Source organism: Diabrotica undecimpunctata, chromosome 5 (assembly GCF_040954645.1).
Source record: "Diabrotica undecimpunctata isolate CICGRU chromosome 5, icDiaUnde3, whole genome shotgun sequence".
In the NCBI taxonomy this organism is placed as follows: domain Eukaryota; kingdom Metazoa; phylum Arthropoda; class Insecta; order Coleoptera; family Chrysomelidae; genus Diabrotica; species Diabrotica undecimpunctata.
This window is the reverse complement of record NC_092807.1, coordinates 12,909,388-12,934,837: the sequence shown is the minus strand read 5'-3', so window position 1 is coordinate 12,934,837 and position 25,450 is coordinate 12,909,388. Positions and strand designations below refer to the sequence as shown.

Genomic DNA, 25,450 nt, shown 5'->3' with positions numbered 1-25,450 from the left:
GGGAACTTTTTGACAGTTGGGGCGGCGATATTTTTGAAGCTACATCTGTCAAATTGGGTGTCATTTATTCAATCTGTTTTGCCAAATTACCACGGATGGACCTAGCGTAGAACAACGCATGATAAAATTGTTTTATCAAAATGGGTGTTTTGTTCGGGCAATGTTTCGCGAGCTTCTCCCATTTTACGGTCGACGTAATCACCCTACTACCATTCCCAGTGTGCTAGATAAATTTAAGTCAACTGGTTCAATAAGCAATTAACCAACATCCAGTGGCGCACCCAAAGGGGGGGGGGGTTTGGGGGTTAAACCCCCCTCCCGGACAGGACTCAAAATGGAGGTAACATCTAAAAAAAATTTCGGTGACCAACCAAACCCCCCCCAGAAGCAAATTCTAGGTGCGCTACTGCCAACATCCGTACGTCGATGAAATGCAAGATCAGCCGAAACCATCGCCGCTTAGGGTGAGTGTGAATTAGAATCCGAGCAAGTCGATTTCATGTTTCCCACAAGAATTCGGCCTTTCACAGACCATAACTTGGCGACTTTTACGCCTTGACATGTCTGCACCCGTAGAAAATTCAACTGACTCAGGAGCTGAAGGTAAATGATCATATACGACGAGGTTTGTTCGCTGAATAGACTATTCGAAGAACGACCAGTACGAAATACACACTGATCTTTATCGTCTTATAATAGCGAATAGCTGAAATAGTTTGTCAAAACCATATTTAAATAAATATAAGGTTGAATGCTCAAATAAATGAACTTTGATCAAATAAAAGGCATATATCGAGCACAGTTGAATTTAATCTTGCCTAAGTACTTTCGATCCCTAGATCATCTTCAGGGGCATTTCGTCAATTGCGGCCTATCCGACAAAAACAAAATGTCATAAACATATAATTGTACATCAGACTACGCTACAAAAGGACAAACAAACACTTTAAAATTCCAAAAACCATATTTGTTCAATTTTTCCTAGTTATCGATTTTTTTTAAAATTCCTTCTAACGTTATCTCAGTTTTTTCGCGGTACGAAATATCATATTTTTCGTAGCCAATATCTTATAATTCTGTTCGATCTTCTGTCAGCATTATTCTTTAATATTCTACCCATATTTCCAAGTAAAAAGGACTATCAAGAGCGAATATGTTAGCATTATTGGTGCGTTTGAACTTAAAAATGAAGAAAGAAAATTTCTCTTTTACCAAGACCACGTACCGTGTTACAAGTTAATTGTAAAGATGACAAAAATACATAAATTGCACTTAGAACTCATTACACATCATCATATGCTTCAGATCTGATCTCCCAGTGTCTATTGCTCCACTGTTTCCAGACCCCAAAAGAATGCTCAAAGGAAAGAAATTTTGATCATATGAGGTTATTATGAAAACAGGTGTATTTTAATATCAAATATAGATCGTTCTCTAACAAAGGGCATTAGAAAATCTTAAAAACATAAAAGTTGGGTTTGACTCAGTATACCACTCTAGAAAAAACTGTGTTGATGATCAGGCACTGAATCATTACATACAACATAATAACTTATATTGTTATATCTTCAAACAACTAAGGAAAATCAATCATCAGTGACTGAGGCTACATCACATTTTCACCATCGAATAAAGAAAAAAAGAAAAAATTCACGGGCAACTTTCTGTTGTAAAAGGTTTTAAGGAAAAAGTTGGTTCTTCTAAGTTATGAGGAAATATATCTCTGCTAATTACAAAGAAGATGCGGAAAAGTCACACCGTTCATTGAAAAATACTGAAAAGTTGATGTTACTTCTGAATAGTTGGTACAAACGAAAGAAAAATGAGAAAATAATCTTTCAAGTTAGTGTCTACTTGATCAGCAACGCTTAATTAAAAAAAAAATGGGTTAAATGAGCAACTTAACGAAAAAAGTGATCCCGTTGCCAAATGTGCAGCTTCTGGCGAAAAGGCAAAAGCTGTAAAGAGGCCAAAAAATAATAAAGGCCAAAAAAGCCGGCTAAGCCACAGTAACGAATGCTCTAAAGGCCAAGGTAAAAATACTAACAAAGACGAAGAAATCAAACAAAGGCAGTAGTACAAAAAAAACCAAATGAACTTAACCAAAAATTGCCAAAATTACCAAAGTTTACTGCAAGCTACTGCTCCTTTTGTTTTATGCCTAAAGTACAGCTGAATCAGTGCTCAATATTTTCTGAATAAAGTAATTTAATCGAGTGGATCTGCCCTTCACACAAGTGAAGAGTAAATATAGATTCTTCTTATTAATAGATTAATAGAAAAACTAGAGCTGAGAGGCTTTTTCATTGTGTCAAAGGAAGAGAGCTAACAAAGCTCGCTTAATTTGACAACTTCTAGTTCTTCTTCTTAAAGTGCCCTCTCCTCAATGGAGGTTGGCTACTACAATTTTAAAATCTTCTCTATCTTCAGCTGTTCTTATTAGCTGTTCAAAATTTAGCCCTGTCCATCGTCGGATGTTTCTGAGCCACGATAGTCTTTTCCTTCCTAGGCCTCTCTTTCCCTCGATTTTTCCTTTCACTATAAGTTGGGCATATTGGTACTTATTATTTCTCAGTATGTGGCCTAGGTATGATGTTTTTCTAACTTTTACTGTGTTAAAAAGTTCTCTTTCCTTGCCTATTCTATGCAGCACTTCTTCGTTTGAGGTATGCGATGTCCATGAAATTTTGAGCATTCTCCGGTAGATCCACATTTCAAAGGCCTCCAATTTATTTACGGTTGATGTTTTTAGGGTCCACGTTTCAACTGCATATAGAAGAGTCGACCAGACGTAGCATTTTGATAAACGTAGTCGAATTTCGAGTTTTATTCGAGAATCACAAAGCAGTTTTTTTATTTTTTCGAAAGATTTTCTGGCTTGTTCTATTCTCGATCTTATTTCTAGATCAGGATTTAGGCTGCTATCGATCCAACATCCCAGGTACTTAAATCTATTGACCTGTTCTAAAATGTGCCCATTTATTGTGCAAGGTTGAGGTACGTTTTGGTTTTTTCGGATTGACATCACTTTGGTTTTTTTAATGTTTATTTTCATAAACTTCTAGTTAATGAAACAATATGTTTAGAAGAATTACAGAAGAAGAATCTGTATTAGAAGAACTAAACACGTTTGGGTAAAAAAGTATATTGAAAATTACATATATGAAGAGCGGCGATTAAATAACCGAATTGGTGCTGCTTCTCGTACTCGTAGCGAGTACGCTGCGGCAGATTTGAACCTGTCGGTGCCTCTTGATGCTTCGCCCACCATGACATCGTTGGACACGGTTGCACGTTTGTCAGTTTCGTAGTCTCATCGAAAAAATTCAGATGGAGCAACGAGTTAACCTTTGGTTTCTTGTGAAACTGAGAATACCACTATATTCATAAGCTCAAGTCTCTCAAGTGAATGTTTACAGCACACACACATTTGGGAGTGCATTAAAGGAAGTTTCAAGTAAAAGTTTAAGACAATATCAAAAAGTTTGCACAAAAATGATGTCAAAATTACTCACACGCCTCATGTAAAATCGCTTAAGGGAAACGATATTTTACAGTGTGGAAGCAGTGAAAGCAAAAACGATGGAAGTACTCGAGAAGCTGATAGTCTTGGACCTCCAGCACTGCTTTCAATGAAGGAAAACTCGTATAGAGAATTGTAGGAAATCTACAAGAGTACATTAAAGGGAATACATTTTGAAATGTAATTTGTAATCAATAATTTTGTAGCATCAGTCTGAGTTACGTTTACTTCAGTAAACGTAACTTTCTGCCAGTAAATCCTACTCTCACGTCCTCGAAGACATATATTATGTCGCGTAACCACCGGATTTATGGCATACATAGCATAGTTATGTGCGTTATATAGCAGCCGAGAGAGAGTGAAAGGCGAGTTTCTGGCGCCTTAAAACTGGAACCTGTCGACTAAGGGAAGAAACCCTAACAGAAAATCCTGGTCCTCAAAGCTTGGGGGTTGGAGTAATGGGCCAGTCCCTCATCATCTGGAAAAAACTCTTTTGACTAAAAATTTTAACGCCGAGCCTCGAAATATGGATGGAAACTTACGACGACGACACCTGGCAAAGAAAAGGACTTTGAAAATTGGTACTTGGAACACTCAAGGCATGACTCACAAAACAACGGAAATTTTAACTGAAATGACGAAGTAAAAATGGACATCATAGTGCTCTCTGAAATCAAAAAAGAAAGACCAACACGTACACGCTAAATCAGGAGTCTCAATTCTTATAAAAAAATCGTTAAAAAAATATATAAAAGACTATGCGTACATCTCTGAAAGAATTCTGACAATGACTGTACGGCATCGAAACAATAGTTGTTGAAGTCTATGCCCCAACAGACGATTCAAATAAAGTTAAAGATTCCTTTTATGAAGAGTTATCAAACATTTGTGATAAAATAAAAAGTCATCAAGAAATAATACTGTTAGGAGACCTGAATGCCAGAGTAGGTTCTCAAATAGACGATGACGTGGTGGGACGGCACGGAGAAATAGTTAAAAATGTTTCAGGGGACAGTTTAATTGAGTTCTGTCAACTTTTTGGTTTAAAAATAATGAATTCCCAATTCCAACATAAAGATATTCATAAATACACTTGGGAACGACCTTCACTCCAACAGAAGTCGATCATAGACTATATAATACTGAGACAGAAATCAAAATTTAAGTGCCAAGACTGCAGAATAATTGTTGGCAGACAAAAGATTGTTGGCAGTTGAAATGGATTATTTGAGAAGTGCTAGAACATCAAGGCTGGAAAGGAAGACCGATGAATCTATAAGAAGTAACATGAATGTTACAGAAACGTCATTGACAGAATAGAAAGAAGAGGTTTAAAATAGTTTGGACACCTATTGAGAATGCCTGACGAACGTTGGCCCCAAAAACTTCACAGATGGAAGCCCTCTGGAAGAACAAAAAGAGGTAGACCTTAACGCTCTTGGAATAAATGAATTAAATGAATTAGAAGAGCGATGGAAATGAGAGGTTTGGACGAGGAGCATGCCTTGGACCGGGAGGATTGGCGGAGAAGAACGGGAATAAGGGGCGATACCCGTCTCCAAAATGTATTGTATTTACAAGTTGGATCCTGTAATATATAAGTTTACTTCATTTTGAGCCTAAAAAAGGTATGCTGCTTGTTTTACCAACATATCAACTTTATTTTCCTCGATTCCTTATAACAGGGCATTATATATTATTTGCTATGTAAATTTACCCTGAATGGATATTTCTGGTGAAGCACTGCTGAGAGCTTTCAATTAATTTTGAGTTTGGAATTTCGGCGTTTATGGAATTAATAAAACAAAACAATCATTTGTCACATATATATTTAAAATTTATACATACACAAAACCGACTCAAACGGATCAGTAATATAAAACATTACATTCTAAATATTGTACCATTTGACATTTTTTTCTTGTTTCGACTCCTGTCGCTACACAATAATGCAGCACCTCTTAATTACGTATTATATTTCACATCTCGAAAATAGTCAAAGAGAGCCAATAACAAAAATTCGAAAAACTATTTGAGTACTGTAATTGAGCATATAATCATTATTAACAACCATATAGCTGCCCGATTTTTTAGTGAAAAGTAATTCGTACGGTTCTACAGAACGTCCAACTTGTCTGTTATGCTTTCTTAATCAAAACAAATTGTGTCACATGTCATGTGTCAAAGTCATATTTTTTGACATATGTCAATCATTAAACATGATTAGGCCAGCGAACAGGGGAATGTTGCAATGCAAAAGGTACTAATGCGTACAGGTGCAGCCCAATTTGGATAACTCTGGTAAAACCGATCACAACGAAGAATACTAGTGAAATTCTACAATGCCCTTTTTTATATCGACAATTATAAATGACAAGTTAACTTTCTAATGGACCAGTATCAAAAAATGTATCATAAGTATTTAACAAAGAAGAAACAGGTTGGTCGGGAAAATGTTTTACGTATGAATTCAATCGTATGGAATCTATGAGATTTAAGAATCGTTACTTTGAAATTTCTAAAGTGGATTCCGAAAGGAAAGTACGCAGGATTAAATATTTACAGTGAAACAAACGATAAAATATTGATAAAAATAAGGAAAAATTTCCACATAGCTTTCTAGATCTTGTAAAGGCTTTCGGCAAAGTACCAAAAGAAAAATTATGGACAATATTGAAGAAAAGTCTTAGAAATGGGAGGAAAAAGATAAGCGTAAGCGTGGACTTTGGTAAGAAATAAGACGGGGTAAGTAATGGGGATTTTTGGTAATATAATATACAATACTTACAATAAACTAAACATAGTCATCAATCAAGGGAATGAAAGTCCTCAATTAGTGGAAAATTTGGTTGTATTCCTCAATTTTGTCTACCCCAGTTACAATCTGTCTTCAAAGAGAAGTAGAAAACAAAGGAGAGGAGAAAGAAAGAGGGCAGACGAGCAATCAGATAAAAATCAAGTTATTGAAATTATGTACGAGTATGCCAGGTTCCAAATTTTTATTTACACTCATAGTAATTGTACTAAGTAAAATACATTTACGATTTTATATGAAACCAAGGAAAATACAAATTTGCTGAAAGCAGAATCTGATTATTACCTCTTCTAACTGTTATAAATATTCATATGAAAGGATTATTTGAGAAACATCAACATAATAATGATTAAAGTTATGTAGAGTGTATCAAGGATTACCATGGAACTTCCTACGTTGTCAGGTACAAACAAAAAAATAAATATTGACTGTTAAAATATTTTACTTACTTAATAGAAAAATTAAATGCAGCAAAAAAAATTTATACGCAGATATTTGGACGTTCTGTATATAAAAACGAGGCAAACGCCTCTTAGAAGCACTTCAGCTTCTTACTAACACTAATAGGTACGGTAGATTACGAAATATTTTTCACTTAACCTTAAAATTACAACATATACATACACAACCATCATAATACAAAAAACTAAGGCTTATTTTGCAAAGATTAGTAAAAAATATAATCGATTTAATATCAGTCACTTTATTTACAAGGACGTATGAGTTTTGTTAGTTCGAACAAACGAAAAATCAGCAAAAATACACGTAAATAATCAACAGAAAATATTTATACTACTCAGAAATTGTATAATTGAACTGTATATATATGTAACCACTGATCACTGAAATTAAACAAGCCATTGAGCAAAGACTATTGAACGACAGTCCACAAATGACAGTTGGCAAATGACAGTTGTTAAATGGTAGTTGATGCTTGTTAAGTTTTCATGCGTGATTCTTTCGGTGTTTGGTTTTTGCTGATTTTACGACTGTTTTCGGGTTAAAAAAAGATTCAAATTATGTTGGGCAACAATAATAATATGGAAATTAAATGACCTTAATACGACGATTGCCCAAAAATGGCACAAGTCACAGCAATTAATTTATAACAATAGTAAAAGCTTTCTTCGGGTATGCACGTCAAAAAGTTGAAATAGTATCATCAAATTATTAATAATTATTGCCAATATAACAGTTTCAAACAATTATTAGTTTCGATAAGAATTTCGTTAATATTGCTTTCGCTTTACTTGTTTTTTGCACATGTTTTTGAGCATGCCTAGATTTTTTTGAGCAATAATAAACCTTTAACAATTTAGGGAGTAGTAAAAGAAGATTCATAATTATAATTATAACTTGCATCGCACAAATTTTAGCATAATTGGTTAAGTAAATCGTGGCAATTAAACAGCGATTAATACAAACATACAAAGTATAAGATACGTCACAGAGATAAGTACCAAATGGATGAAAAAGTATTGGCAGACCAAGAAAAGATGGTGCGACAATTTAAACAATTTAGGAGGCTAATATTGAAGAAGTAACAGGCTTTAAAGCCTACATACAAGAAGGAAGAAGAAGAAGGAGACAAAGTACGTCTGAATGCTAATTTACATGGAGATACGCCGTAGAATGTCGAGCTTCTAATCGCTTCGCCGATCGGAAGAGTTCAGTATCGATGTGAAAATACGTCATTTCGTGCACCTCGTCATAAATGACGTGTGATGTATATCATGGCATGTTGAGTATTTAAAATTTAATAATGTGGTTTTTTAATGAATTGTGATACTCTGTGTGAGCTTAAATGTAAAAGCAAAACATAGATATATCTAATAAAGAAAAGTATAAATATTTACAAAAATAGTGCCAACAACTGGTCGACATATCTGATTTCAATCAAATGCAAAAATATCATTCAGGTCATTTTGATTGCTGATTCGGTGTCGTTGACGAATTTATCTAATGACAAAAAGAAGACACAATGAACCAAAGATCACAACGATCGGATAATTGATTCTTAAAAACAGATAAATACAGGTAATTAAAATAGTTCAGGTTTTGCTTTTCGGACGAATTAATCATGTAGTTTCGCATTGAAAATAAAATGAATGAAAATGGTTGTTTTTTTTTTCGATTTCTCCTTTATTACCTTAATTCCTTTCATTTGGCTCATGACTATTGCAGCCCTACACAAACAGGATAAAGACTATTTATTTGTTGAAAGTTTTTAGAGCCTGTATTAAAGATAATATTTTAAAAGATTTTACGCCTCTTTCTCTTGAGAAACAATTAAACGTTTGGGGAGGTCTTTGCTGGAATTAACTCAAATCAGTGAACGAAAGGGCGAAAAATTAAGTTTAACGCTCCATTTTTCTAAGACTACTGATAAAAAAATATTTGGAATAGATGAGGAAACAAATTTTTGTAGTATTTCCCGGACAAGTACCGGAATCAAATATATATACCATCTCCCTAAAAAAAGAGCTAGCATAAAGTTTGCGCAGCGCTTTTTAAAACGAATAAATAAACAAATTAAGGTTTGCTTATGACAAAATATGGTTGAGTATAACGGAAAAATGAGAAAAAATTTAAATCAGATTTGGCAATGCATCTATGCTGATCTCTCAGTCTTGAGATTAGGCTATGTCAAATTTTGCCAATGTTTTTTAATTGGCACTTAGAGCTCATACTGGAACTGAAGAATCTGAATCTGAATTTGACAATAGAAGAATATTTAAGAAATTATGTGATTTTACTGCCGAGATAATATATAAAACTGTTACAAATCATGTAGAAAATACCACGATATTCAGGAGCACTTCCAAAATCATTCAAAATTATGTAAAAAAAATCTATTATTTATGTCTTTGGTGTAGTTTGTAACATATCTTTTTATGTTTCAATGTATTGTTTCATAGGAAGTTCTCCCCTCGAGTTGGAAGTTTCCCTTCGAAGGCAAATGTCTAGATCCGCCACTGATGCTAGAAGATTGTAAATTTTACACCAGATTCACTGTAAATATTTTAGATTAGATAGTCAAAACATGTTGGAAATAAGCTTTTTAATTGATTCTCTGCTACGTGTTTCAACTTATCACGACGGATCGTTTAGGGATTGCTATTTAGATCACATTAGTATTTTCCAATTTGCATGAACACATGCCCCCCTCCAACCATAGAATTCAAATATAACGAGCCGCCACTGACGGGTGACTGAAATTGACCACTCTAAACACACAAAACTCAATTGACTCTTGACTTTAATATATCTACTATTGTGATGATCAATATGTGAGAACCCATAACATACAACAGATGATCAATGAGTTTAAGTCATTACATTTCCATTTCACCGTTTTTGACGTGCACTACGCATAATTGACAGAGCTGACCGACTTACTTTTTACACATTGATATGTTGAACTCGATATAATTTTCCTACAGTTCTTCCGTTGGCGGCCTTGTCGATTCGTCTCCGGTGTGTTCTAGGAGGATGGCCTTTTCGTCTCTAACGCTACTCGTACCTCCGTTGTATACTGATTCGTATACTGGATTGGCAAAGTTACCAGCCTGAAAAACACAACGTGAGAGATTGAGTCATGGCACGGCAACGTAACAAAAGTTAATATATTATCGACATCTCGTGTATTTGAAAGCTATTCGAACTAAATGTCGAGTATTTGAACTAAATGTTCAAATGAACTAAAGGTTAGGTTATGATTAGGCCATGAAACGAGTGTTTCATGGATGAAGTTAGCTCAAAGGACTTAATCTAAAGTGCCAACCGCTCAGAGGCGTACTGTAATTATCTGCGCGTATTGAGAATTGGAGTCTATACAGTGGGTTTATACACCGTTTGAAAATTACACAATAAAGAACACAGAGAGAATACGTTACATCTCCATCTCTCTCTTTCTCTCTCTTCAGTACTGAGCCTCCGGAGGGAGTGTAGTGCTCATCGTGATGTCGGGTATTGTCCGTCTCCAAAGATCCCTGTCACTGATCAATTTTTTTTAACTCATGCTTAGGTCTAACACGTTATAACAATATAATAAACGAAATATGTTTAACAATCTACTTACTTTGTCAGCTTCTAACGTAAAAGGTTCTGCATCTCTCTCTGGAAAGATGGGATTACTAAAATCGTTCTCTTGCAGCCTTTCGTGAGAGAAAATCGTCCGTTTCTTAACGTAAAATTCGAAGACCAGGAAGCCCGCTACTAATACTGCGATTATTACCGCCAGAGCTGCCAAGATCGGTATTGCAATACTTCCATGTCCTTTGGTTTGAGCTGTCTTTCCATAACTGTCCAATTCACACCTAGAACCGAAACGAATTGATCAAAAATGGGATTGTTAAATTTGTCACACTATAAAAATAAACCCTACTGCACTACTCTTTATCGTACCCACACACCTACTTTTTCTAAACTTACACTCTTCTTATATACCCGTGCCACTTCTTTCATATCCCCCACTCCCACAACTTCCTCTAATAACTCACAGCTTTCTATTTCTCTCACTCATATAAATACAATTACTCCCTCGATTTCTCTCATCACTCACTCCACAGTTTTTTTATTCAGCTATCCATATGCCTTCTTTAATTATTTATTGGCATTCAAATTTTTTTAGAATAACAAATCTGGATCACTCACTTAACTCCTGAGAAGCCAGAGGGACAGCTGCAGTAAGGTATTCCGTCGCTCACTGAACAGGTTCCGAAATTTTGACAAAATTGTTCACACGCTGCCGGTCTATCACAATCGGGTCCTGTCCAATTCTTGGTACAATGGCAGACGGGTGGTTGATCTGTATTGGTAATAACACAGATTCCACCGTTCAAACATCGGTTCACGCAAGGATTAGGTCCCACTAAATATTTCTAAAACAAAAATAGAAAATGTATATTTATCATTATAACCGTTCTGAACATCTCATAAAACTGGGAGAAACATTTAGGAAGAATAAAGTGAGAATAACGTATTAGCATCTTGGAAACCTAAAGACTATGGATTTACGAGGAATAATCTTAGTACTTACATCGCAATTATATCCATAGAAGCTTTCGGGACACTGGCAAACAACTTCATCAATATCCTCATTGGGTTTGACGCAGACTCCTCCGTTCTTACAGCTGCACTGTTCAGAGCAACCTTTCGGCGGATACCGACCCAAGCACAATTCCAGCTCGCACCTTCTTCCTCCAAAGAACTTGTTGCAGATGCATTCGGGTTGTTTTACTCCTTGACGGCAAGTACCACCGTTCAAACAGTGATTTTCGCAAACATTTCGATCGCAAGCATCCCCCGTATAGCCTGGTACGCAGACGCACTTGGATCCGTCGCCGGTAGGTCGGCCGTATTTGCCACAGACGGATATTTCACATGAACGACCTGTTAAGTATTGAAAGAACATATATTTTAGAAAAATGTCACTTAATTCCTACTTCACTGTTGTTTTTAAGTTATGTTAGGTTAGACACAGTTATGTTCACTTCATAGACATATTTGGTTGGGTTAGATGATTTTGTTGGGTTAGATGGTTTGGTTGGGTTAGATGGTTTAATACAAATATACTGAGCGCTGAAATTAAGACCCGTTCCCCCAGTGCGACAGAGAGAGAATAATGTCTTTTAAAAAACATGCCAAAACGTATTCGTTTGGAAGAAGTTATACATCGAGGCATGCATTACATGAATCATATTATTACAAATACAATACTCCCCGCAATTGATTCTACGTATTGCGTTTACGGCAGTAAACAGAATGAAACGCAATTATCAAGATCCGAAGTTTATTTCTGAGAAAAGTTTAATTCTCTTGATTGTCAAATATCCGAGAAGTCTATTTAATAACGGAATTAATCAATGTTCGGACATTATGTCGAAATGTGTTTACACAGCAAAATAAAGACAGAACAGATGAATCAGCAGATTGCTGCACAACGAAGCAAATGCTTTCATTTTAGAAGCGTCAATCAAAAACTAAAAATTCCGTTAAAGGAAGAACTAGAATACAAAGTAAACGTTTACCTTGCATGGTATGGAACAGGAATGATAATACAGATCAACAAAATGATAAAATTTGGTACTTGAGAAATAACGAATTTTAAATATTTTTGATGCTCTGATTTTTTTTCATAGTAGTTTTTTTTTGGAATCGATTGTATAATTTTAACTTAGTCCAGCGGACGATTTCATGCGGCCAAGTGCAGTGCATGATGATAATTAATAGAGAGGTACCGTGTGTGATTGTGCAATATATTATTTTTATATCACGAGGGAAAAACGATATGCATGAGCAAATAAATTATTTAATACATATTTATATAAAATATCATAAGATAGATAACTAACAATCTACATATATGTATTACATATTTTTTTGGTGGGGCCCGGCACCTCTGGCCCCTAAGGACGCTCTGCTACTGGATAAATTAGATGTTCGTTTGTAATACCCCATTTAACGTTTTTTTATAAAAGTATTGCTTTTAATTATGTGTTCTTAATATGCCATACGCTAAATAAAAAGATCAATTTTCAAAAGTGTGTATAAGTTAACAGATATAACTGCAACGTTCAAGGTCACTTCATCGATAAAGGGAGGAGTCAATAATCAGTTGTATGCAAGCATCCGAAGCGTAAACATCCATATACTTAACATTGAACATAAATTTTAGTGCGTTTGCTACGTTGTCAGATAACTTCGTAATTCGCGAAATAGTTATTGTTTGTTGAAATTTCATATTAAAAACTAAGAGGTTCTAAGAGAATCTATTTTTATAAGCTTATTTCCACAACCATTGGCAGCAAATAACATATTTTATCAATTACCTACAACATTTTAACTTTGATATTAGTGCTCTGATAATAAATATAATTATAAAGTCATTACAGTAATTCTTCTTCTTCATCATCTTCGTGCGACTACGATTACTCCTGTTTGTCTGCCTCTTATTCTGTTTCAGTCGTTGTTGACTGTACATTATCGTTCCACCTTTTTGGCGGCCTTCCAACGGGTCTTCTGCTATACGGCTTGTTGTTTTTACAGACGTTCGCTAATCTATCTGGTCCCATTCGGTTTACATGTTCGTTCTTACTTCGTATCTTAATACTTTCATTTCGATATTGTTGATTTATTGTTTCGTCTTTCTTGTATCGGTCCTTGTCTCCGCTGCATATGTTAGGATTGGTCTTACTGTTGTCTTGTATACTTTCATTTTGCTTTCCGTGGTCAGATATTTGTTTCTCCATATGGTTTCTCGGAGGCAACCACTTACTCTTGCCGCTTTTGATGCTTGCCTTGTGGTCTCTGTTCTTATATCCCTGTCACTAGTGGTCTCTACATACTCCATAATTACAGTAATTATGGAGTATTAATATTACAGTTCAATACCTCTAAAATAATATTCGATTAGGCAACACCGCATCAACCAACGTCTGTCGTGTCTGGTCGTGTCAAATAGTCACCGTTGCAGTTAAATCTGTTTAGCTGTAATACTGTGTTGAATGGCAGTTCCGTGTCGACACTTTCCCGTGTGCAGTGTCGACTGCATATGTTTCTATTTCGTTGATATTCGACACATCGACACTCATACAAGTACATACAATAAGTACTACAATAACTTAAAGGACAAGTACATAGACATAAGGTGCCAAATGTCTAACATGTTTGAGAAAGTATGTAAAAAAGTTTATAAATTGTCATACATCAAAAAAACGAAAATTAATAAGGAATTATAGTTTTTAGTAAAGGTTGAATCCCTGTGAAATGTCCCAAAATTGTTTTAATAAATAATAAAGTATAATTTAATAAAAATTAATCCAATTTCCATTAAAAAAAACTTTACACAATGTGCTGTGCAAAGTATTGCCAGTTCAGCTCAGTCAGACGTCAGACTTACTGTGTGACATCTTCCTTTTTTTTAATATTCAAACCATTTCACGTAATAAAAATTAAAATTCTAAATTAAATACTTGTACTTCTATTTTTTAACGTGTTTTTAAATAAAATTTTACCACTTGGCAGCTATGAGTCACAGGTATATTTGTGTGTTGAGAATTCGTATTAACCACTTGGCAGCTATGAGTCACAGGTATATTTGTGTGTTGAGAATTCGTATTAACCACCTGGGTCGATACAGGTAGCTGTGTCGTCAGTTTCATTATATCAACACTCAACAATTTACGGAGTTACTGATCACTATTTTGTATTTATCCAACGTTCATGGTGATATTCATCACTTAATGACCTAATGATCATGAGAAATATCCTCATTCTCATCTAACAATATTCTTTTTCTCATCCTTTAAAAGTCCTTCTCCTCTGGTGAGATACTATTATTTATATAAGCATCTGCATGGGCATAACCACCCACAAAAACGTGTTACAATAATTTTAAAAACTATTTACCTCTATATTCAATGGGACATACGCAAATCTCTTTACTATTTTCGATCCTACAGACACCGCCATTATGGCAATTCAATTTTTCACAGTTCTGGCAGCGATTTCCAGAAAATCCAGGCGGACAAGTGCAGTGAGGTATTCCAGTCTCTAATATGAGGCAGATTCCGTTATTATGACATCTTCCTAAAACACAGAATAAACAAATTTGTGGTTTAAGTGATTATCAAAACAGTACTGTCTAAAGTGCAGTTAAAAGACCACAAAGGAAGGTTCTTAAATGGCTAGAACAATATTCGATAGATGCTGTAAGTCGACATTTGTCACAATACCAAAGAAACATCGTGCAAAGACATGCAGTGATTATCGGACAAGAAGTTTAATGAGTCACGTTTTGAAGATCTTCCATACATATCAGAATATCCAAGATATTAGAGGAAAGAATTAGCAAATTAGCAATACTCAGTTCGGATTTAGAAGTGGCTTGGGTACCTTGTTCAGTACCCAAGTACTGATACAGAGATGCAGGGATATAAATCAAAATGTCTACATCTGCGCAACTGATTTGAATAGACTTTTGACAAGGTCCGACATAACAAAATGCTAGAAATATTGAAAACGATAAAGATTTACGAATAATTACAAATCTATACTAGCATACAGTGGTAGGAATAAAAGTGGAGTGGGACAAGGCTGTATACTCTTGCCTGTACTCTGTAACTTGTATTCAATGAAAATATTTAAAGAAGTTAATTGCAGTGAAGACTTTCACAATCCAATAAACAAAATAAGCCATACTTGTGATCAGTATGGATTAAAACTTAACGTTAAGAAAACTAAATATATGAGTTAGCAAACAAAATTATATACAGGATGACGGTATGACAGCCAAATACAACGAGCCCGAGCTACATTCGCGTTAGAATAACACATTTTTATATCTTTCCAGTGCTACTAAATGGAGTGGAAGGGTGGACTCTTGGAAGCCTTTAAATTGTGTGTATACAGACGACTGCTAAAGATAAACTGAGTTGACAGAGTTAGCCATGAGGAGGTTCTTAGACGACTGAACCAAGCAACACAACTAGTAAATATAATAAAGAGACGCAAGTTAGACCTCGGTCATATTATGAGACACCCTCAAAAATATTAACTTTTGCATCTCATCATTTAGGGAAAGTTCCAAAGTAAACGTGGTTCTAGTAGAAAAACAACATTATGAATGAAATATCTAAATCTTTATTTAAAGTTACTTTAAAAAAAGTTACGATAGCTGCAAATAACTTTACGAGTAGTAAAGATGATATACAACGATTGATAACGATCATGGAATTGTAAGAAGGAGAGATGTTGTAAAATAAAGTAATCTTTAGACTTACATACCGTCACAAAGATCCACGGCTGTTTCACATCGTTCCCCAGTCCATTGTGGCGGACAGTTGCACCTCAGAGGTGATTTGGAATCGGGATTTTTAAGAGCAAGTACGTCCACGTAGCATACTCCGTGGTTTTTACAGTACTGTGAACATTTGTAGTGCTCGCATCTCGATCCTGTATATTGGGGAGGACAAATGCACATGGGACCTTGATCTGGAATGATTCTGCATGTACCAGTGTGGCAGTTGAGGTAACAGTCGTTTGGTTTAGAGGTCGCTGCTTTACACGTCTGAAAAATATTAATAGAACATAAAAATAGAGATTAGCTCAATCGAATTCAATTCGCAGAGATATGGTCTTAAAACAGTAACACCACGAGCACGAGCCATCCCATCCACTACGTAATCGATACGATTAGGGCGATGTTGTTTGATTCAACACATCAACTCTACTGTAACTGCATTCTCATAGTATTTTTGCATTTGAGCGTTTCGGATGTTTAAGTGGGAATTTGTTCACTCCGGCGACTATGGTATGATGACTATGATCCGTAACGATGACGCAGTTATCTTCAACACGTTACAGAACATATTGAAACTACTTTTCGATCGATCTGCATTCATATCCTCATAGTAATCACCTTTTTTTTTTGATGAACAAATTAAACCCCTGCCTTTTAGAAAGCCGCTGTCACTTCCAATATGGGTCACTGTGAGTCGCTGTCCTTTACCTGTCGGTCCTCGGAATCCTTGAAATAGACCTTCAACAAAAGCTTGCCGACTACTTGTTACAGTAATGTCAGTCCACACATTTTTAACAGTATGTCCAGCAGTGACCCAAGTTTCATCTAAATAATAGATTTTTATACTTTGTTCAGCGGGTAGGAACTCCTTTGGATAGTCCTATCAGGGAAATTGAATCAATCCCTACCCTTCGTAAATTCCAGGTGTTTCCTGATCCGGGAAACTAGTACCTGCTTAGAGTCCCTTGTCCAGGGTCACGCATAAAGTCCACAACGGCAGCCACGGCGAAGAAAAATATCTTCGGTACGGTGTGGGTGGCGGAAGTGTCAATCCCTTGATTTTAGGGATTGTATAAAATCACTCACCAACCCGTCTAGCCAGCGTGGTGTTTTAAGGCTAAAAAACCTACTAACAGGAACATGGCGATATCTAAAACAAAAGGAATGGGTCGCCAGGTGGGTAGACCATACAGTAATGGCAAATCCCACTCCTTTGGAAAAAAAGACAGCTTCATGGAATCTGGAGGAAGTAAGAAATCGCTAAAAACCACACGATTAAACATCGCAACTCTAAATAAAAGGCCCTTAACTAAAGATGAAAAAGTCTACGAACTCGAAGAAGACATCAAGGACTTAAAATGGAACATACATACTTGGTCTAGAAGAGGTAAAAAGAAAAGGGGAAGAGTGCATAACACTAGAGTCCGGTAATGTCCAAAATTACAAAGGGCGAGAAGAACAAAGCCTAGATGGCGAGGGATTTCTAATATCCAAGAAATATGCACATAAAGTAGAGCGATTCGTAGGAATATCTGAAAGAATTGCAATGATTTGGCTAACTGTAAACGAGAACATCTCCCTGAAAATTATTCAAGTATACGCTCCATCCGCAGCACATCCCGATGAAGAGATAGACGAATTTTATGAGAAAATTGCAGAAACTAGCACGAGTTATCAGAGCACGTATACAATGATAATAGGAGACTTTAACAATAAGATCGGACAACGACTTGAAAAAAAATCGAAAATTATATAGGACAATTCGGCTCTGGAGTTAGAAATGAGAGAGAAGAAACATTGGTTAATTTCCTACAAGCCCACAAATACTATGCAATGAACACATTCTATAAGAAAAACCCAAATAAAGTGGACGTGGCTATCCCCAGACGGAAAAACTCGGAAAGAAATAGATTACATACTGTGTAATAAAACAGATATCATACAGGACGTAACAGTAATAAATACGGCGTCAGTAAGTAGCGATCACCGAATGGTTCCAAATTAGAGATAAAACATAATAAAAATAGAAATAAATTTAGAAAAACTTGGAATACAGGCACAGAGAAACTAAAATCTAATACAGAACAATATAAAAGCAAGTTAAAACCCGCGAAAGTATTAAATCTAGATAAACTTAGCTTAAATGAAATCAATAAAGTCATAACAAAAGAACTATTAAATGCAAGCTTAGAAGTGGCAACCGCTAACAGAAAACGAAAATCCAAAATAAGTGTAGAATCATAAAACATGCTGAAACAAAGAAAATATCTTCTGAGACAAAACAAAAGAGACACTGCAGAATTTAAGGAACTTAATCGAGTAATACGAAAACAGATAAAAGAGGACATTAAAAAACATCAAGAAGACCGTATAGAACAAGTCATAGATAAAACCGAAGTCGCAAATGCATCAAACCGAAACTAGGAAAGAAAAAAATAATAACCATTAAAAATGAATAAGGACAACTAGAAAAAAGTAAATCTGATATAGCAAACTCAATTGAAAAGTTCTACGCCGATCTGTATCGTTCTAGAAACGATCCCTCTAACTCCTTAAAGCAGAACTTGAATAGGCAGATAACCAATGTCAACTAAGAAGTAATGCCCGAAATAAGCCACGAAGAAATAGAAAGAGCAGTAAAAGAAACAAAAAGGAATAAAGCTCCTGGAAGCGATGGAATCCTAGCAGAAATGCTGAAGGAAGGCGGAGAAGAAGCCATCACATATCTAAAAATACTATTTAATAAATGTCTATTCGAAGGCAACATACCCGAACAATGGAATACTGCTAAAACAATACTAATACACAAAAAGGGAGACACCGCAGACCTAAAAAATTATCGACCAATTTCACGCCTTTCACAACTTTACAAAGATTATTACAAACAGGAACAATTAAATTTGACTGATATCAATCAGTAGAACAACTTGAAAATCCTAATAGAAAAGTATAAAGAATACAATCTCCCATTATGTCTGGCTTTTATAGATTATGAAAAAACTTTTGATAGCGTAGAACTGTGGGTAATAGAAGAAGCATTAGTCAACAACCGGATCGACTCCAGGTACAGAATATTAATACATAATATTTACGAACAAGCTGAAATGATAGTGACGTTGGGTAATGGAATCGGAACAAGACCAGTAAAAATCAACCGAGGCGTAAGACAAGAAGACACAATATCTCCAAAATTATTTACAGCTGCCCTAGAAGATATCTTTAAGTCAATAGACTGGGAAAATAAGGGAATCCCTATTAACGAAAGATACTTGAACCATCTTAGATACGCAGATGATGAAGTTCTAATAGCCGACACGTGGAATGCACTGAATACGATGATTGAGGAGCTACACACAGAATCCCTAAAAAAAGGACTGAAAATGAATTTCATCAAAACTAAACTAATGTCAAACAAAGATGACAAACCTATGATAAACATCCAAGGGACAGAGATAGAACACGTAGATAAATATAAATATCTGGGTCAAATTGTCAAGGTAAGTAAAGAAAATCAGACTACCGAAATAAGCAGACGTAAAAATGGGATGGGCAGCATTTAGAAGACTCTCATACGTACTTAAAATTAAAAATATACAAAGTGTTTAATTCCTGTATCCTACCTGTACTTAAATGGAGCTCAAACCTGGACATTCACTAAAATAAACATGGAGAAGATCAGAAAAACTCAGAGAGCTATGTAACGGCATATGCTGGGTATCTCACTCAAAGACCATAAAACCAATGAAGACATTCGTAATAGAACAAAAGTAAAAGATGCTGTCGAACAGGCAGCTAAACTGAAATGGGCTGGACATAACGAACGTCTTAAGGATGGCCGATGGAATAAAGAAATCGGGAATTGGCGGCCATATGAAGCCAAACGACCACAAGGAAGACCGCAAATGCGCTGGAGCGACGATATTAAAAGAACTGCAGGACCAATGTGTGTCTTACAAACAACAGAGATGAATGGCGAGAATTAGGAGAGGTCTATACAATTCCAATTTATGTAACTGCTGCGAAAATAAGCAAATGTAGGAATTGGCTTATTAAAATAAAAAGAATGAACTGTATGTCCTATTTCTGAATTGTTATGTTCATTAAATTCAATTGGTTTTCGACCTCGTGGATGTGTCTGTGGAACCTAAACTTCACCCGAGCGTTGTTTTTGACGGACAATCCTGTAAACAGTGGATGACGATACTCCTGTCATACATTCACAACGACTTATTGCCTCGGCCTGAGACAATGTTTAACAAGCGCGATATACCGTTAAACACAAAGGCACCTGTATACATCTAACACACAATATACTTATGAATGTCTCTGGTAATTATTTTTTCTATAATTGCCAGAGTAGTCGGTGCGTTTTGATTTGGTTTGAGTCTTCTTACAAACTCTCTCTGATGACGGGTAGACCCAGAAACACGTGTTAGGGAGTGGTAAGAGACTCAAATTAAATCGAAACGCAACCATTTTCGTATACAATATACTTATAACTAAATATATACGGGCCATATACGTACCCTTTCTCCGCTACTGACACGCTTCCTGGTAACATTCATTACGATAGCTAAACGATACGAAAAACCCAAGTGATCACGCTCATGAGTCATTTCACTTATTATTTGCCAGACTATAGCAGAGGCGTACCAACGCTTGGATAAATTTCTTACAGAAATTTACCCATCCTTCTTTTGAAGAATTGTATTTTTCTTTGTAAAAATTAATGAATTATTCTAAGTGATTTATGTGGGAAACGAGACATATAAATCATTACTAGCAGTTACTCACCAAATTATCTTTGACATAACCGTCAGGACAAATACAAGTTGCGTCTCTCGGTCTTAACAAACAGAATTCACTATCAGGACAGTAGTCATTGCAAGTATTCTTCATCTTCATATGCTTATGTTCGTGCAAAATGAGAATATCGGATATTCTGGTTAAACCTTGAACTAGATAAGTGATGTTTCCTTTTCCGAATTTATTCATCCTGAAAATGTCGTGTTTGTTTTGGGTGGAAACAAAAAGGTTTTCTTCGAAGATTTCTATCTTGAATGGACGGATATCTAAAAATTAGAAGATACTCAGTAAATCATATAATTAAAGTATTACCAAGCTTTGTCTGCTTACCTTTGTCAAAATGTCTGATGACGTGCCTATCAGTTCCATCAAACAAAACGCTTTCAATAGTCATCGTTTTTGGATCAGCCCAATATAACCTTTCGGTACCATGGTCAATAGCCAAGCCAGTAGGCCACGAGATGTCATTGCTCACCAAGATTCTTCTGTTTAGACCATCCATATCGGCCCTTTCGATTCTGGCTGCTGGACCCCAATCAGCCCAAAACATTAATCCGTGATCGGAAGCGACAACAATGTCTCTAAAACGCCAAAAAAATTTATTAAATTCTTTAAAATACATATTTATTTTATTTATTTATGGGATCACCCCATTATTACAAAACAAGAATCATAAATGAATGTAAAATGTTAAAAAGTAGGGCTGAAACTTGGAAAAACTACTGGTCAGAAGCATACAAAGACACTTAAAAAATGTATCATTCTCAGAACACAAGCGACATGCAATCAAAGAGGCATAATCAATCATTTTAATAATAAATCTGTGTGATAGCAGACCCCTAAATACCGACAATGCATGGTATTAATTTAGCGACGAATCGCGAAATATGAGTTACTGTTAAGTAACTAATATTTCACTTTTAACAACTAGCACTCAAATATACTACAGGTAAGTTCAACACAAAAATTATTCCATGTGAACATAATGTAAGATGTTCCTACTAACCTGGGAGCATCGGCCTTGAGCAAAGTATAATACGAGTTGCCATCCAAACTGGACGCCAGCAACCTATTTCCATCGGTGATATACAGCCTCTTCGCAATCCAATCTATACTAATACCCCTAGGATCGCGTAAATTGGATAAAACCGTTTTAGCCACGTCCGCATCTCTGTTGGATCTACCGTCTTTGTCTATGTGAATAACTATGGACTGTACTCGTTTGGATTGATGATTCGTCCAATAGGCTATAGCTTGTCGTCCACTTGAAAGTATATCTACAGCGTCTACCTTGTAACCTGGAGCTGTCGCTAAAGTTTTCCTAGAATAAAAAAATAATTGTGTAACGAATATGATTTCGTAGAAACATTTGTACAACTTTCCAATTAAAGATAAAATAACTTTGGAATATTTTAAGTCACTTACCTTTGCTTATTGTCATCATCTCCACTCTTATACGGAGACATCAACCGCAATTCAGCCTCTGCAGCCAGCACCAACTCAGCTAGCCCGCCCATCGCCTGACACTGACCAGCGTCTGTGTGCCTGTATCCAGGCAAACATTTGCAAACAGTCTGATTGTGTCTGACCTCTACGCATACCTGGGAGCAGCTGTTCCATTTGCAAGCGGGCGTTTCACACTCCAGCTCGTCTGAGCCGTCTTCGCAGTCTTCAGAGCCGTCGCAGCGCAAGGAGGCGTCGATACAGCGATGGCCTTCTTTGCACGAGAACTGGGTGGGGGGGCATAGGCCGTATCTATAAAAAATATCGAGAACATATTTCTAACTTTCTGCGTAGCTGTACCATAACTACAAGATATATATATATATATATATATATATATATATATATATATATATATATATACATATATTATAATAGAGAGAGAACATAAAAAAAATAGTAATTTCAGATTTCCTACCTCCTGCAAATATGCTTATCCTCATCGCTTCCATCTCCACATTGGTTCTTACCATCACACAATGTATTGATCGGAACACACCTGTGATTCTTGCATCTAAACCTGCCGGCAGGACAGACGTTTGAGAAACAGTTTTGCTCGTCTGAGCCGTCGCCACAATCGTCTTGTCCGTCACATCGCCACAGCTCGTTAATGCAAAAGCCGTTCTTACATCTGAAGTTGTAGGGACAAGTGTCTGAGCAATTCGCTTCATCCGAACCGTCTGGACAGTCAACTTCGCCGTCGCATTTCCAGGATCTATGGAAATTAAAAAATATATAAAAGTAAATTTATTATTATATTCCAGATTATTAATTTAACAATATAAAATTTGAATTTAATCATAAATTAATAAGAGCCCTAGTTATGTTAGTTTTGATAAGTACTGCATTAAAACAATGCTTTTATATAAGTTTGGGCAAGATATTTTCGGTTAAAAAATTTGATTAGTTATCTATGTCAGTACAAAACTGTTGTTTTGTACTGAAAAAATTTAAATGAATTCAAATCTTATAGCAGGTGTTAACACTAGTGGTAACACTTAAGCACGTGTTACTACTAGACTGCCGATATACGAGTCATTCAGGTCACCGGTAAAGTACAGTTTCTAAAGATTGTACTTTACGGGTGACCTGATGATGGCCAGAAAACTGTAGTGGTGGAAACCGGTCGTCGCTTACTAAATAAATAGATTGTGAGTAAGTCTGTAATTTATTTCTACTACCTAGTTTACAGCAATTATTATGTGGGAGAAACTTCAAGACCACCTAGTGTTAGAATAAATGAGCATGAATGAGCATTACAAACAGGGACTGGGACAGATCGCAGTCATGCCAACATGCCTGGGATAATGAGCGAAGAGTATCCATCAAAAAATAAGTAAGCAATAAGAACATTAATGGATTAATAGAATGTCATAGACACATCCCCTACAGTTAAGTAAATAAGAGGCCAAGTAAGTCACCTGTCAAATTGATATTACTACCCAGCGCCAATTATAAACATTTACAGGTTAAGTCTAATAGCTTTTAATTTAACAGTTTTCTGAAAACCATCCCATATAAAATAATAGTTAACTTAAACATGCCGCAAGCAAACAGTTTCAAAACCCCTCTGGCTGATCAAATTAAATGATAAAAGATCATTAGAAATTTCCATTAGAACTTTTTTAGCATTTTCAATTCTAATTTGGGCTCCGTTAAGAAATAAAATTCTTTTCTTCGAAGACAAAAACGATTGCGAAAAGCATACATATAAGTGCCACCCATCTTGGATAGTATAAATTAAAAACAATTTCGATTTTCCCTACGATCGTTCTCAAAATATAAATTAAGCAAATTATTTTGTTGGTACTTGGTAATTACCAAATCCTCCACCAATTACCAAGGACAAAAATAGAATTAACAAAGCTTAACTTAAAGGCCTTTATATGGCTTAAACAGAAGATGTTCCTTAGCATGACCAGCATTCGAAGATTACAAACTTACCAAAAACGTTCGATCAATATGTGCTGTCGGTACTGACATATGGAACTGAAACGGGCTTTTAACAACAACATAGTCGACAAAGTCCAAGTGACTCAGAGAGCTATGGAATGCAGAATGCTCAACATTAAGCTCACCGATCGCAAGTCCAATGAAGAAATACAAAATTGAACAAAAGTTACAGATGTAATCCAAAAGATTGCCATATTAAAATGGAACTGGGGAGGACACATAGGAAGAATGGAAGATAACCGACATCAAGCGAATGGCTGGTCATGAATGGATGCAAAAAACAACAAACAGAAATGAATGGACATACCTAAGGGAGGCTTACATCCGACAATGTATGGAATAGCTGCTGATGATGATGAAATACCAAGTAACAAAACAAAATAATTCCCTATAATACTGGGACGATGATTTCTGTTATAAAAAAACTAACTTAATTTTGAATAATTGTAAAGGATGGTAATAATGACATAATAAAAAAAAATACTTACAAAAATATACAAACGTTGGGATTAGAACACTGAAATTCATTGTTTTTACATTGAACGTGACAATCAGCTTCATCAGACTTATCTTCGCACTGGTATTCGCCATCACATTTCATATCTCCTCGTATACATTTCATATTGTTGCATCTGAATTCCGATTCGGAGCAATTCCGAGGAACACAACCTAGAAGCCGAATAAAAAACGTTCAGTCCAAAAATCCATAATTAAAATATTAGATTATAAAGACAAACTATACGAGCACTTTCACTTAATATTCTCTTACCTTCTTCATCAGACCCATCTCCACAATCTCCTTCATAATCGCACCTCCAACGCCCGGGAATACATTTATTGTTATTACACTTAAAGTACGAAGGTTCACACGTATGGTAATCTGGATGGCTGCAAGTCTTTGGTTCGTCTTCAGCTTCGGAGCAATCTGGATCTCCGTCGCACAACCAAGAATGAGGAATACATCTAAAATACATTAATATTATGAAAAAGACAGAAAAGATTTGATTTCACGTACAAAGCGTCTATGTATCTGTTGATACGTATT

The 25,450-nt window shown here is 35.7% G+C and overlaps 1 protein-coding gene across 1 annotated transcript in view; it reads right to left on the bottom strand.

Annotated features, from left to right (window-relative positions):
• Nucleotides 1-5,335: 5,335 nt before the first annotated feature.
• LRP1 (LDL receptor protein 1) overlaps nt 5,336-25,450 on the bottom strand; it is a 149,284-nt gene continuing 129,169 nt past the window's right edge. Inside the window, exons 25-37 of the mRNA XM_072531505.1 lie at nt 25,175-25,368; nt 24,894-25,074; nt 22,871-23,167; nt 22,375-22,704; nt 21,956-22,270; nt 21,280-21,530; nt 20,938-21,215; nt 16,128-16,410; nt 14,751-14,930; nt 11,380-11,732; nt 10,995-11,221; nt 10,420-10,657; nt 5,336-9,907 (exon numbers count right to left, since the gene is read on the bottom strand). Of these exons, the coding sequence (XP_072387606.1) occupies nt 9,776-9,907; nt 10,420-10,657; nt 10,995-11,221; nt 11,380-11,732; nt 14,751-14,930; nt 16,128-16,410; nt 20,938-21,215; nt 21,280-21,530; nt 21,956-22,270; nt 22,375-22,704; nt 22,871-23,167; nt 24,894-25,074; nt 25,175-25,368 (3,259 nt within the window). The 3' untranslated portion in view covers nt 5,336-9,775. The remainder of the gene's footprint in view (nt 9,908-10,419; nt 10,658-10,994; nt 11,222-11,379; nt 11,733-14,750; nt 14,931-16,127; nt 16,411-20,937; nt 21,216-21,279; nt 21,531-21,955; nt 22,271-22,374; nt 22,705-22,870; nt 23,168-24,893; nt 25,075-25,174; nt 25,369-25,450) is intronic.